Genomic DNA, 15396 nt, shown 5'->3' with positions numbered 1-15396 from the left:
GCTTTTAATTATTTGTACACTGAAAGTGAAAGAAAAAGTGCAGCTGTGGCTCTGGACGTAGAGTGGGGCTCGGTAGGAAGGTTGACGCTTCAATCCCTGACTGTGTTTCAAAGCATTCTCAGGCAAGAGGCTGAACCCCAAGTCATCCATCGACATGTGAGTTTGAATGCTAGATGAAAGAGAATAGGTGGTGCAGTGAGTGTTTGGAGGCTCAGGCCTGGACTGGTAACCTTGAAACTTGAAAATCAGACCTGTTCCATGCACTGCTGACATGTGGACGAGTCCCAATGTGTCTGATGAGTGTGAAAATAAAGAAAGTATTTTTAACAGTCTGAGCGGCACTCAGGGCATCTGTTCAGCACAAGCAAAAATACACAAGAGCATCTGAAGATCTGAAGCAGCAAATCACAGCTACCTTGTTGCTTCACGGAGGAGTGATTTAGAGGAAGCTTTACCTCATGCGTAAAAGGCTTCCAATCAACATGTAGGTTGCAGACCGCTGTTTGAAACATCGCCCCTTTTTACATGGCAATCCGAGTTTAAACGTGATTTTTGTTGTGTCATTTGTGCACAATAATGCCGTGGAGCAGTACAGACTTCAGCAGCTTTAGTGGCTCTCAGAACAAAAAACAAGCAGCTCTTTGTGGCCTGTGACAAGTTGAGCGGATCTTTTGTTTGTCTGGAAAACAAAACCTCTGCAGTTCGCTGACACAGTACCTTGGTGCCTATTGTTACAGCAGCACACAAGCCTGAGGGCATTTCAAAGCATCCAAATGTCACTGCTGTGACATGAAAACTTGAAAACTGAAAAAAGAGAGAATAAAGAGTTAAAACCTCGCAGCGTTCAGAGCAATATGGGCTCATTGATGAAGCAAAAGTGGATTAGTTGCTTGGATGGCTTGATTCTCTGGAGGATTTCTCCGGGAAGGTCAAATTACATTTGTGTGATAGTTGTTCAAGCAAGAACAGAGTACTTAATAAAAACACCCTGGTTCTGCTTGCCTGAATTAATTATTCACAGTTCAAAGCTTCCCTCTGCTTTGAAGTAATTACATCTCACAGCCAGACCACTGCAGAGAAACAAGTCACTTCCTTTTGAATTCTTCACTCACGTGTCCTGCGCCACTGTGCCTAAAGTCAAATAAATATTAATTATCCTGCTTAAAGCCATTGCTTTACAACTTATGGGCTTTACAATGAGGAACAAAGAGAATGAAAAGTGGTAGAAGTGGCTGTGTCGAATCTGAGAGGCAGAACGTGAGATAAATCAGGTGAGGGGAGGGTTGTTTTTCTTGATGACGTGACTTCAGACTACAGATTAGATGAGATAAAACATGTTTAGATAGGTCTGTGGGGTTTTTTGTTTCCTTTTGTTCGTTGAGAGCCGTCTTGATTTCTTTGTAGCATAGATTCGACATGGTGCTGGAAACATTCCTGCATTTTGGTCCATACTGACACAGTGTCACACAGTTGCTTCAGATTTCTGAGCTGCATATCCACGATGTGAATTTACCCTATGCCACATCCTAAAGGAGCTCTATTGGACTGAGATCTGGTGACTGTGGAGGACATTTCACTAGTGACGTCACTGTCATGTTTGATATGATGTGAGCTTTGTGACATGGCGTGTTTCCCTGTTGGAAGCAGCCATCAGACAATGAGTACACTGTGGTCATAAAGGGATGGACATGGTCAACATCAATACTGTCTGGCTGTGACTTATACACATTGCCCAGTTGGTACCAAAGGGTCCAAAAACCACCACTAGCAGTCTGAACTGCTGATACAAGGCAGGATGGATCCAGGCTTTCATGCTGTTTGAACGTCGCAGCAGAAATTGCAGACTCATCAGGCTGGGCAACATTTTTCTATTCCTTTACTGTCCAGTTTTGATAACACCGTGTAAACTTCGTGAACTTCATGCGCCGAGTTTCTGTCGTGTCACTGGCTGATTATTTGCATTAATAAGCAGCATATGTTCCACTGTGCATTTCCTTCTGAGACAAGGATGTACTAGACTGTGATGCATCTTACAGATGTCATGACAGCTCATTTCTGCTCCTTTTCAACACATCTGTGCATGCCCCTGAAGACACAGAGGAACATTGTTAGGCGACGGTGGAATGTGTAAACGGACACATGGTCTCCATCCTGGATAGCTTTCTGCTCAAGGTCTTATTCATATTTTCACTCTTAAACATGTTATTACACTTCACACAAACATTTCTGGACACTGGATTATATGCTTAAAATAAGTGTTATGATTATAGAACCAGAGGGATTTTTTGAAAGTGTTTAAGCTATTGTGCCACTACTGAATACAGCTGGGATTGCTTTCTTTTTCTTTTTTTTGAATTGCTTCCTTAGGTATAAACACAACACTGCATCACACAAGACAGGGGGAAAAAAAGAAGAAAAAAAACATCTGGAAAAGTTTTGTGCTGTGGGATCAATCCACTGAGGGTCCCACTCACAAGTTAGAACTGCATGACATAAGCAAACTTACCCATAAACCCTCTGTATTCTCCAGGTCATTTTTCAAGATGTAACACATGTGGTCGGCCTCTGATGCAATCTCTGAAAATCCGTTAATTAGTCACTTTTCTTCCCCCTTTGCTTTTGTTTTTTTCTTGTAGTTTGAACAAAGTGTCACAGAACACAGGACACAGTGTGACGTTTTTCCATCTTGGATACCACTTGTTGCCAAACACACACACAGACACACAGAAAATCTGCAAGCTGCCGTGTCGGACACCCACTTCTCTTTCCCCCTTTTCTCCTTTCTCAGCTCGGCTCCTTCGCTGTCACCTCCTTGGCAGGTTACCAGCGCACTGTGGCATATAAGCCTGACAAACCTTTGTGCGTGTCCCAATTTTTTTTTAAAAGCTATTAGGAGCACAAGCGTGCCCGTATGGGTCTGTGCATGCGTGTAAATAAAGTTTCTGAGTTGTGAAAGCGACACAAACCGCAGAGATCTAAGCTTTTCCTCGTGTCCTGCAGAGACACACCCTTTGCTGTGAGTCAGGCACATATTGCACACACTTTCTATGAAAAACTGGAGCAAAATGTTAAATGCGGCACAGACACTGACACAATATTTCCTCGCATGCGATTCAGTTTTGAATGTGTTTCATTTCCTCGGCCGGTACACAGAATAATTGTTCCCATTCTTACGTCACAAAGAATTAAAGCAGTCAAAGGATGTAAGAATAGTCACATTTTATATAAAGTTATATACAGCATAGTTACATACATACAAATATAAAGTCTCCTCCACTTAAACTGAAAAGATTGGATATGCTTTCAAATATCGCACCTTTACAGATTGCAGACATCAATAAAACCCTAATGTGCAGTCTTGAGGCTGCACTGAATGCCACAGGAATGCCAAGGTAAGCACAGCGCTGCTCGATGTTTAAACATTAACACATACTGGCATCTTTTCATCACCAAGTATGTGATAACAAGTGATAATAATACTGGATATGAGCCAATCTGCTATGAAAACCATCCCGCTCAGATGGAGGACAATGTGACCGGGAGTAACAGCAACTCCAGGTCTGCACGGTCGAGGACGCTTACGTCCTGTTTTGTAGTGTAGCTGTGGAAAGGAACAGTTCAGCTCGGGCTCAATGGGCACAAAAAACAAGCAAACAAACAAGCAAACAAAAAAATCAAGTAATGAAATGGTCATTTTGTGGGTGTAACAAGGAAAAGAATTTTACCCTCAGCATGTGTAGCAAGACTTGACTTTGTTTCCCACGCACTTAAAGGAATCTGCTCCCTGGATTCTAGAGTTCAATGTTTTTTGGGGGAGTTGTTTTTGTGTGAAATACTTGCGTTAACCAGCAGCCACTGTTGGCGTAGCTTAACATTAAGACTGAATACAGGGTTATACGAAGACAGCCTGGTTCTGTACAAAAAAGTGAGAAAATCCAGCAAATGAACGGGTTGTATCTCTTGTAGGTGGACTGTGTTTCCATGGAATAAGCAAAGCAGGCAAGGACATGTTAAATAAACCTTACTTCAAGTGCTGCAATGATGGTGCTTGTGATTCTTAATCACCGGCTGACGATTAAATAGGTTTGAGCGCTGGAGATTGTTAGTGCTACGCAGGAAAAGTTGAGCAATAATCCGTGGGATACTGACAGAATCTGTGAATGATCTAAGAATTTGTAGCATCTGATGTCATCAACAGCGGTAAGAAAAGCAGTTTTTCTTGGTATCAGTTTCATTTCGGTGGGAGTGCGTGGAACCAGTTTTCGGATCAGGCACCGGTGGCTTGTCGGTGGAAAGCTGGTTCTTCCAACAGAGCTAGTCTGCTTTCTCTGCGTCCAGTCTTTGAGCAAAGATAAACTTCATTCTAAAAACATAAGAGTGGTATCAGTCTTCTAAAGAAAACCCTCCCCTAACCTTTTCTGTCAAGCGTCACATTCAATATCACATGAAAAATCTTAGTGGTCACCGGTCAACAAAAGTCCCTCAGTGCTGTCGTTCTCAGCAACACTTTGAAGGAATGATATTTTCCAAAGGTTTAAGTGCATTATTATAAAACAATACCGCAAATCTAATAAGTGCAATTAAATCGTAATGTGGTCCGCTTTGAAGTACACTCAAGGGATTTAATAACACACCACTCTACTTTTGGCCCAATTTGGGAAGAGTTTTTCTCTATTGTGGGGTTGCTTTTTTGATAATTCCCAACATTTTATTTTAGCAAAGAGTGTCACAATGCCTTTACCCAAAGTACCCCAGATGGCCACTCCTCTATCAAACACACCCAACCCTATGAAAAAGCCATCATAGGTTTGGAAAAAATCCCATCTGGGGCAACCTGACCATGATCGTCCCATTAGAATGACAGAGGCAGGGCGGACCGCCAGACAAGATGCCAATGAGCAATGAGCCCTGATCTCAACCACATGAAACCTGTGGAGTTCCTCTCCACAGATTCAGCAGCAACTCTGGGCTGCACTGACTGAAGAGTGGGCTGCCTTCCCACAGTGTTCCTGTCCATGAAGAGGTGTACTAGTGCCACAATCAATGCAGATGGCACATTCATTATGGACTGTCTTTTTTCATACCTGCAGTTATGTCACTTCAGCAAAGTATGGTGCTTATATTTTTTGGCTTTTTTTGTTCATTTGGTCATTATTAAATTAGGATATCCATTAAAAGCTAATGGGAAGCAATATGTGAGTGGACATTTGCATACCACTCAAACTACACCAGCAAATTTACAAAGAAATGCAGTGGTGTGGTGTAAAATCCCTTGAGCGTACATGAAGTACACTCCAGTACTTTAAGTAATGTATAAACATTGCTTAAGTTGTGACTTCATGACAGGTTCTCTACCAGTTTAGACAACACTGCATTTTAAAGAAAATGTGCTACATAAAAAGAGACTGCGTTTTAAAAAGATACAGCATGTATGATACTTCATGAAGGCTACCTCAGATCTTTAAAAGACGCTCCAAAATATCCCTGTGACTTAATAAGAGCAACACACACACACACACACACACACAAATAAAAGTGTTTTCATCTCTAAGCAAATGAAGGCACAGCTCTGGTATCAAGGCTCCAAGAAGCAGTCCATTCCCTCACAGCACAATGCCGTCTGTGTTACAGGTCAGCACCTCGTTATGCTGGACCTGCCCCATCTGCCGGTGGAACAGTCCCTGTTTCTGGGTCCTCCAGCAATGGTTGTTTCGTCCCAGTGTGATACTCTTAATGCTGGGCAGATGGGTCAGCATGTTAGCTGGCAAGGATGCTACGCCAGAACCGGTCAAATTCAGCTCCTGCAGAGAGTCTAGCCCACTAAACACTGTGGGGCTCAGGCTCTTGAGCTTCGGGTTGTTTGAGAGATCCAGAACTTGCAGGCTCTGGAGACCTTTGAAGCCCATTGGCCTGATGTGTTCGAGTTCGGGGAGGCCACTCAGAGATAAATAAACCAGATCTTTCAGCTGAGCAAAGGCTCCCTCTGTGATTTGTCTGATGGGGTTTCCATCCAGATTGAGATACCTCAGAAGAAGTCCCGCCAGGCTCGGCACGCTCGACAGCTGGTTTGACGACAGAGTTAAGCTCTGGATGTGTAAAACTCGGCCGTACAAAGCAGCAGAGACTGAAACAAGCTTGTTTTGAGACAGATCCACACTAACAGGTTCACTGTGAACCTTGGAAGCAAACACCTCCAAGTCAAACTCCCGGAAGCTGTTGTGGCTGAGGTCAACTTCAACCAGCGGGAGCCCAGAGAAACAGCTCGGCGAGAGGCTCTCCAAGCTGTTGTGGCTCAGATCCAAAGACTCCAGATAACGCAGCTTGGACAGTGCGCTGGGGCTTATCTGGAAGTATGAAGGAAGGAAACAAGTTAACAAAGATAAAAAGAAGGAATAAACACTGAGCAGTAAGCTGCAAGTAAATATTTTCATTTATTTTGTGAGACTGGTGGAGCCTGCACCATAATGGGACCAGAAAGGGCAAATACTTGAGCTGTTATCTCTGACGCTAGAAGAGGTGTTAGCTACAGAGCTGCATGTCCATTGTGCTCCATTAGCGGTCCAGTGAACTGTGAAAAAGGTTTTAACTGGCTTCGTCTATCTCTCTCAACACCCCGCTCTGTGTATCAGGCTCCATCAATTTTGTGTCCTTAAAAACTTGAGATAACACTCCAAACTAGCTGGCAGTAGGGAGCAGGTCTGAGCTGCGTATGTCTGAATCTAAGTGAGAATAAGCTGGTAGAATTTACAAAACACTGCAGATTCAGCCCAAGTTATAAATCTTTGTTTAAAAAACAGGCATAAAAAATTTGACTTTGAATAGGCCAAAAACCTTCATTTTGGGTTTTTTTTTAGCCATTTAGAGGCTGACTTGCTGGTGTGTTTCAGATTATTGCCCTGCTGCAAAACACAAGTGTGTTTGAACTTCAAGGCTTGAACTGATAGCCGGACATTCTCCTTCTTTGGAATCTTTGGCAAATCATGATTTAACAGGGGACAAATCCCTTGTTACACAAAGCCAGGTAGGTTTGGACAGCTTTTTTTCCCATAAGAAACATTCATTTAAAAACTTCATTTTGTATTTACCCTGGTTATATTTTACTAATATTAAAAATTTGTTTGATGATCTGAAAGAAAAAATAAGAAATCAGAAATGAGGAAAATACTTTTTTTACAGCACTGTACCAGAAGATTATTACACTAGTACTATAATCCTCCCAATTGGAGCGTTGGCGTGCTCGATGGGTTTAGGTTAAACTTTTAGGTCAAACTATTGTAACTCTTGAACTACTGGCTCAATAACAAAACTTCCAATGGCTCCTGAAAGCAGCAACTCTGTGCTTTTCAGTGATATAAGGGTCATTACGGTAATCCCAGGCAAGATGCCACATCAAAATCTGGGCAAATAACACAGAAAGCAACACAGCAAATGACAAAAACAAAACAATTAAAAAAAAAAAAAAAAACAGTAAAAAGAACCCAAATGCCTGAAAAACCACCAGTAAAAGTTTAGTCTTTAGTGGGTCAAGGACATATATAGGAGTTCTTTAAACTACTTACCTTTGTAATGTGGTTGCTGCTGAGGTCCAAACTGATGAGGGTGGTGTAGCCTGGACCAGCCAACATAGTGTCACTGAGTGGGCCCATTTCATTGGAGGACAGGTCCAAGTGAGCAGTGTCCAGCGGGATTGGTATGGGCATGGAGGCGCTGGGTCCCAGCCCTCGGCAGTCCACTTTGGTCAAGCTGAAGCTGTCGAAGAGACCAAAGCTTTCCACTTCACAATGGCAACCAGGATGGCAGTTCTTAACGCCGCTGGACTGGGCGTCCGCCAGCAGCGAGAGACCGAGCCACAGCAAGAGAGCCATTATTCTCTGGAGAGAGAACAAATTCACTATTTACATTAACAGCCCTCTTAACAACACTCCTGCCTGCCAGGTTAAAAACGGTTCCTGGGCACAGTTGCCATCTGGAGAAACTGCACCTCTCACTCACCATCAAATCCAACCTTGCATGAACTACCGAACAGAGTACCTGGATTTTAGAAATTTGAGGAGCTGTGAAGGCTTTTGTATAGCTCTGAGAAAAAGACTTCACGCTTTTATTTGTGCAACTTGAGTAGCCCCAATTTCCCCCTTCTCTGTCTCTCTCCCTCTCTCTTTTGGCTTCCCAATGGGTGTGACCTAATTTCTTTGATCAATGAGTTCATTTGCACTTTCTTAGTCAACTCACTAGAATGCATACGCATAGTTATAAAACTGAGTGTATCGTAAATCTTTGATCCATTTTGAAATTAGGGAGAAAAAAAAATAAGAGAGATGTGCCCACATCCTCTGAGCCTCGGTGTATTAAGAAGACACAGTCAGAAACAATTTCTCCTTCTGAAATGCTATTTCTATGTGACTGCACTGTAAAGCACAGCAAATACGGAAAGAAACTTTATAAATGAAATGACTGAAATTTAAAAATTGCTCCACAATTTTAGAAAGCTTTAAAAAGAGAATAAATTGCAGAATAAATATATAATCATCCAATAAAAATACTGCAAAACTGAACCAAGACCAAACCAGAGAATAGCCAGTCATACCTATATTCAGCTCTTGTGTGCTCCCTCTGTGTGTATCGGAATGAATGGGAGCTTAACAGTGTCTAGTCACGCAGTTCAACTAAGGCAACAAGTACACTCACACACACACACACACACACACACACACACACACACACACACACACACACACACACACACACACACACACACACAGAAAATGGACAGAGGTTAAGAGTTGTGTAATAGTTAGAAGTGAAAAGTCATGGTGAAGTTGTGAGAAAATGACACCCTTGCCCTCCTGTTTTTAAATAAGTAAACTAGAATAACTGTCATGTTGTTACAAATTTAAAAAATTAAAAAAAAAAAACTCTTAGAAGTTCCACTTTTTTATTGGACATTACCAAGAGCACAAAATTCAGTATGAATGCATTTAATTTTAAGGCTTTCCAATAAATGCAAAATGCATTTTCAGTAACACCTAGAAAGAGTTAAAATTTATTTCCCTTACATTATGTATGAGCGTGAGGAGCGTAGTTACACATTACTTGCTGTTTAACATATGCGTGCCAATTACAACGGGCTCAAAGTCTGCTCAGCCAAAGCCGCTCACCTCTGTGCAGTGTTTGGCTGTTTTGACCCCTGTACACACTGCTATTGGTTAATCTGTAAAAGCGATAGAAAGCCGTGACTGTGCGTTCCAAGTGCGGACTGTGCACGTCCCCCGAGCTGCACGTTTTGACCAGACATGAAGGGGCACGTTGGAACGCTGAGTTCTTTACAAGCAGCACAGTTCACATGCAACTTTATTTTTTTTAAACTAAAAGGCTCATTCACCCAATCACACACACTCACATAGATGCATCAGGAGCAACTTGGGAGTTCAGTATTTTGCCCAACAGTTCAACATGCAGATGCAAGTAGCCACAAATTTGTTCATCCAACTTTCCAATTGGTAGACAATTTACCTCCTAAGCCACAGCTGCTAATGAATTCATTCAAGAAAGATCTCTCTGAGTCTACATTTAAAATCTTATGTATGAAAACTGATTGTCATAAAGAATGGTTTAGGTCTACTGATTTCCCAGTTGAAGTGCATTAGCAACACTGTTTACTTTCACGACAAACAATTTTTATCATTGTTTTTTATCAATGGCTTTTTTCCCCCCAGATGAACACAAGAAAAAAAATGAAAAAACTTTGATGAAATGTACGACACTTTTGTCATCAAATAAAAACTAGATGAAAATATTTTGGAGATACAAAATCCAATCAGAATATCTTTTTTTTTTTTTTTTTTTTTTTAAATGGGAAATGGTACAGCTGGCTCCACCCATGTGTGGGCGGAAGAGAAGCGCAGACATAAGGACAAAATTCACATTTAATATCAAGGAAAATAAGACTAGGACTAAAACCGAATCAAAATTCATTAACACTGGTTAGCAGACCATAGAGAGCTAGTTTCTATTAGTTTCAGACTTGGATTTAGTTTTTATTATTTATGATTGTGTGGAGGACATATGTCAGAGGCAAGATTTCAGCACAGGTATTACAAAACAAAAACAAAAAACAATGAAAGCAGTTGACTCTCAGTCTTGTAGACATCTAAAGTCTCAAAAAGCAAGTCCATGAATGTCTCATAAGGCAAGTTTTGATCAAATTTAAATTTCTTCCAAATTTTTGTAGTTCACAGAATCCTTTCAGTTTATTTCAATTTTTTTCAAAAGGTCTTTTATATTTATTTTAGTTACCTAAAATGTTTTTCACATCCAGTTTTAGTAAACTAAAATGACCTTGGTCTGTTGTCAGATGGAGGCAGTGACCAAAGTATGTGGTACAACCGGTCTGTGGGCTACTCGTGCTTGTGCTGTTGCTGGTTCACCAGCCAGGCGTGGAAAACAGTGAGGTTATAACACATAAAGTCCTCAAGTGAGTGTTAGAAGCAATGAAAGCACTGCTGCCACCGTCTGTACTTTTCATACTGTCCATCCATCCATTCGCTTCCGCTTATCCTTTTTTTCAGGGTCGCTGGAGCCTATCCCAGCTGTATTTTTGATATTCAATGTTTTTTTTCCAATAAGCTCAATTATACAGGTTTTTTTTTATGAGTTTACAGGAGCACATTGAACACCCCTAGATGTAGGCTCTACGTAGGCACACGGACACAGAACTTTTACTTCAGCCCAACCTGGAACTACAGAGAGGAATGCTATAGGCAGACTATGGCTACGTCCACACTAATGCGTTTTCGTTTGAAAATCGTTTTCTCATCGTTTTCTCTCCGTTTTGGCCTCCCGTCCACACTGAGACTGCGTTTTGAAAACGCTCTCGAAAACGAATACACTTGAAGACGGTGCTTCGCGTCGCAGTGTTGACAGCGAAAATGGAGACTTTCGAAAACGATGACGAATTTTAGTCATGTGATGCAGTCATGTGACCAATTCAACAAAGATAGCGGAGAACATTATACAGCAGTTGTTTTGTTTGCTCTCAATTTTGACAGCCCTATTAAAGATTGATATCAGTTTGTACATGCTTCAAATAATTTAATTCTCACTCTTTTGCAACTTTGTACTTTTGTGTTACTCGCAGCAACAACTCCACCTCATTGTTAGTCCGTTTAAAAAAAACTTTTGCCACGACGTTTCAACGAGCCAGAAAGTAAATAAACGGCAGACAGAAATGAGGCAGGCCGAATCTTCTTGCGTTTCACGCATGCGCAATGCTGGAAAGTAAGCGTTTTTGGCTATTTCAATGTGGACGCACAACTCTGTGAAAATGACTGAAAACGCTAGTGTGGATGCGGAGCGTTTTCAGACGAAAACGTCATTTTCAAATCTATCCGGGCTAGTGTGGACGTAGCCTATATGTGGAAAACTGTAAAACCAAGTGCTCTTCAGCAGTTTGTCACTTCTGTGGTTATCCAGCCACTTTCATCAACCCTTCTCCCCCTCCTCCACTGTTCGCTCCCTCCGCATTAGTGCTGAACTTTCTGCGCCAGGTGTGCTTCCCAGCTTCTTGCCAATAAATCTCAGCTAACAGCAAACCACTGCAGGCAGCGCCTCCAGATCAGACACATTCTAACTGCTGCAATTATCCAACAGCAGCACGAGCTACAAAAGCCCCCCTGAGAGGGCAATTGGCAAAGGACTGTGAAATCAGCCTCCGACATGTTCTCGCTTTCAGAGGTCTTCTCACACCTCTTCATCCCGTGAAAGCCGCACATTAACCTCTGCTGGCCCCTGAGGATTTATCAGCCATTAGTTATATATGAACACATGCACAGTGATTATTTATATGGGATCAATCTTATCTTTGCAAGAGTTTTGCAAAATATTATCACACTGTTGCTCAATTTGCTGTAGTGTGATCAGACTTATCAGATAAATGTGTCAAAAGTCAATCGAAAAGCATCGCTTTTATTTGCCTGCAAGCAAAATCCTTGTGCAAGTTCAAATAAAAGATTTTCTACTGTGTCTTCTTTATCTAAATGTAACCAAATTTGTAGAATACAAATATACTGCAGGCACATTTTAAAGCGTTACTTATCTAACTATCTCTCTATTTAGTCCTCCCATTTAAAATGTATTCATTTCCATCTGAGTCAGACCTCTTTGAGCCCCCAATGCGTTTAGCATCCTCCAGTGCTCTGATGTATTCGTTATGTCACTGAGACTTCTCTGTCCCAATTTAATCTTCAAGCTGAAGACTAAAAAGTGTGTAATTAGAAGATGGATGCTGCACTAATCCTTTTAAGCCAAATTAATGCATGACAATGAGGTGGAGACGAGAAGTTTGAATTAAACCAGCACTGCTTAAGTGTTTTAAAACAATTAGGTGCCAATGAAACGCCAGCAGTTCTGGCGAATAAATAAAATCTGAGGCAAAGAGACTAATCACATTCATCCCAATGCACTCTGAAAAGCTAGCAGGACAGTACTTCAGAATAAAAATAACTCGCTGGATGTTTATCTGGATGGCCTCTTTACACAGGTAATTGTAGTATGTGATCATTTTATACACATATATATTAGTAGAAATTACCAAAAAGTTTACAAGGCTGGTAGAATAATCATCAGCAGGTACAGCATGAAAATGCTGCTTACATAGCCATGCAGCAGTAATAGTAATCTAGTACTGTAGCCAAAACTAGCTGCCTGAGACATCAGTCAGTTAGTATCAGCCCATTCAACCAGGAAAGATTAACTCTGGGTAGTTTAGAAGTAGTGTCATTCTGCAATTTTCATAGGTTTACATCTCTTGACTAAGCAGGTACTAAACACTAAAATAGTCTTTATCTTGCCAGCTCCTTACAAGGTCGGTTTTATATTTGATAACACAAATATGGAGGAAAGAAAAAAAAAAACACCAGATAACTCCTCCCCTGCATGTACTCCCCCCTGCATGTACTCCCCAGGTGGTATCCTCTCCTAGACCATCCTGACTATTTGGAGAAGGTAATTTAAGCTGCTACCCCTTTCCCCCCCAACAGGTCACCACATCACATGGTCTTTTTGTAGTGCTTTTACTGCTTTTAGCTGTCAGTGTGATTAGAAAAATGCTACAAAAAGTTGAATTCACTGCATCACATTACCTCTGCCTGATAAGATATAACACTTCTATACAGCCAGAAGATGGCAATAATGAATAAAGAAATTATGAAAAAAAAATGGAAAAAAAAAACCTAGGACAATAACGTCAGTATGGAATTTCACAAACCTAAAAGGCTACGTCTTTGATACCGCCTGTGGATTTGTTGCTGCTATACAAATAGTACAACCATGCAGGAGGACATGCAAAGGGTTGGTGTGCCAGAAGAGGATGCTAAGGACAGGGTGAGATGGAGGCAGATGAGCCATAACCAAAAGAAGAAGATGAAAACACAAAGAGGAAAAACAGGCAAAGCCAAACACAATTACAGCAAAGGAATTTTGAGAAAAAAAACTACTAATAATAACAAATAGGCGATCTAGCACAAACCTTACTGCTGGGTAGCGCTAGCATAAAAACCCCAAACTCTGCTACAACTGTGCACTGTTGGCCAAACAGTGCTGTTTCTTGAATTGCCCATCCTGAGCGAGAAAGGCCAAATTTCTCCAACGCTGTCCAGATTTAATCTTGTTTTGGCCTGAAGCTGAAATCTGTCAAACAGGCCAATATTTCCCCAGCACTAGCCCAATCATTTCCACCTTTCTAATGCAACTTCAATATACTGTTTGTTCATTTTTTGTGTATATATAGAAAAAAAATAAAAATAATAAAAATAAAGAATACTCACCGATTTAACAATGACAGTATTGTTGGAGGGGACATAATCAATATCGGCTCCAAAAAAAAATATTGGTCAAGCTCAAAGGAGGGGATTTGGACTGCATCAGTAAATGTGAAGAAAATGTGAGTGCAGAGCTTTTATTTGCTTCTATTTTCATCTATATATCCTCTTCTCTCTCATTTATGGCTTTGTGTCAGTGTCAGAGTTTCTCTTCCTCTTTTTCATCGTAAAAAGCCGACCAAACGCTCGCAAAAAGTGCCGCAGCTCTGTCAGCATTGCCACAACTTAAACCGTCGTGCCATGCCCTGCGAGAGGGGAGGCGGGTACCCACGCACTGCACGGACACCTCTGTCTGCAGATCAAATTTCCTGCAGCTGTACGTGGCAGAGCTGGGGGTGGGGTGGGTTGGGGGGGTCTTTTGCTTAAATACACTAGAATAACTTTTTTTTAAAAAAACCTCACATGCTCATTTCCAAGAACAGTTTACATACTTTTATTGCCAACCCCGCCCCTCTCAGCTGTCACTGCAGCTCTGCGTGTCACCTCAGCGCGCATCGTTCACAGCAGACAAGCACCATAAAGTTTATTTCTCCCTCTGTGTCCGGACAGCATGAGCTAACGACACGCAAGAGCCCGGTCGGGTCAGTCGGGACACCAGGGGCGGTTTCTTAAACAGAGGCAAACGTGAAATCTGAGCTGGCCAGATGTCTCACCCTCCTCTGCTCAGGGCTCTCTGTCCGACAACATTTAACAGCTTGGAAGACAAAAAATAAGCAGACGAAGAAGGGAGAGGGTAAAAAAGAAGAGGGGGAAAACGCGACATTGTTACTTTTCTCATTACTCTGTGTTTCCAGGAACTTACTTTGGTGCCTTCCATCCAGGCAGTCCGCTTTTCGGCTGCTTTTTTTCACTTCACCGCTCCCATTTTCCAGCCCCCCGCCGCTCTCTCGTGTCCCGCTGGCTCGTCTGTCTGCTAGTCGTCATGAGCTCTGCAAAACCCCTCTGACAGTATGCTCTGCTCCGCCGCAGTAAACTATCAGGAGCTGGAAACACCGGGACACACTCGTCTGTTCCCATCCTCCTCCATTCCGCTTTAGCGCCCACTTAAAAAAAAAAAAGCTAGCTAGAAAAAAACAGCACTCTTCCTGTTTGTTACCGCCAAAACAAAATGTTTCAAATAGAGCTTACAGAAGAATTTATTACATTTTATCGACTATATTAGAAGCACGGGCCTTCAGGATGGCTTTTTATTATTAGTTTTTATTAGCAATTTTTTAATAGCGGATAGTCAGCTAGGTTATCTCGGCTCCTGTAGCCATGGTTCCTGTACAGGTTAAGATGTGCCCTTAGCTAGCTAATCTCTATACAGCAACATATCATAATCATCTTAATAAATCTATTTACCCATTTCGTATTAGAAACGGGGAGAATTTACACACTGAAACTGTTTCAGAGGTCTCACCCAGGCTCGCTCTGAAAGAAATTTAAAAAAAAAAAGCTCACGTTTTTATTTTGAAAGGATCGCTAGTACGAGTTTCCGCTTTCTCGATGCCGAGCTCTGTGCGCCCTCTAGTAGCAGTGG

General features: G+C 41.7%; 1 protein-coding gene across 1 annotated transcript; it reads right to left on the bottom strand.

Annotated features, from left to right (window-relative positions):
- Positions 1–3202: 3202 nt before the first annotated feature.
- tsku (tsukushi small leucine rich proteoglycan homolog) lies at positions 3203–14949 on the bottom strand. The gene is made up of 3 exons (XM_082501852.1): positions 14677–14949; positions 7560–7871; positions 3203–6344 (listed from the first exon to the last, which is right to left on the bottom strand). The coding sequence occupies exons 1-3, from the start codon at positions 14689–14691 to the stop codon at positions 5604–5606; spliced, it is 1068 nt and encodes a 355-aa protein (XP_082357978.1). The 5' UTR covers positions 14692–14949; the 3' UTR covers positions 3203–5603.
- Positions 14950–15396: the final 447 nt, after the last annotated feature.

This window comes from Aulonocara stuartgranti (assembly GCF_965226115.1).
Source record: "Aulonocara stuartgranti genome assembly, chromosome: 14".
Classification (NCBI taxonomy): Eukaryota; Metazoa; Chordata; class Actinopteri; order Cichliformes; family Cichlidae; genus Aulonocara; species Aulonocara stuartgranti.
This window is presented reverse-complemented; position numbering and strand designations above follow the sequence as displayed.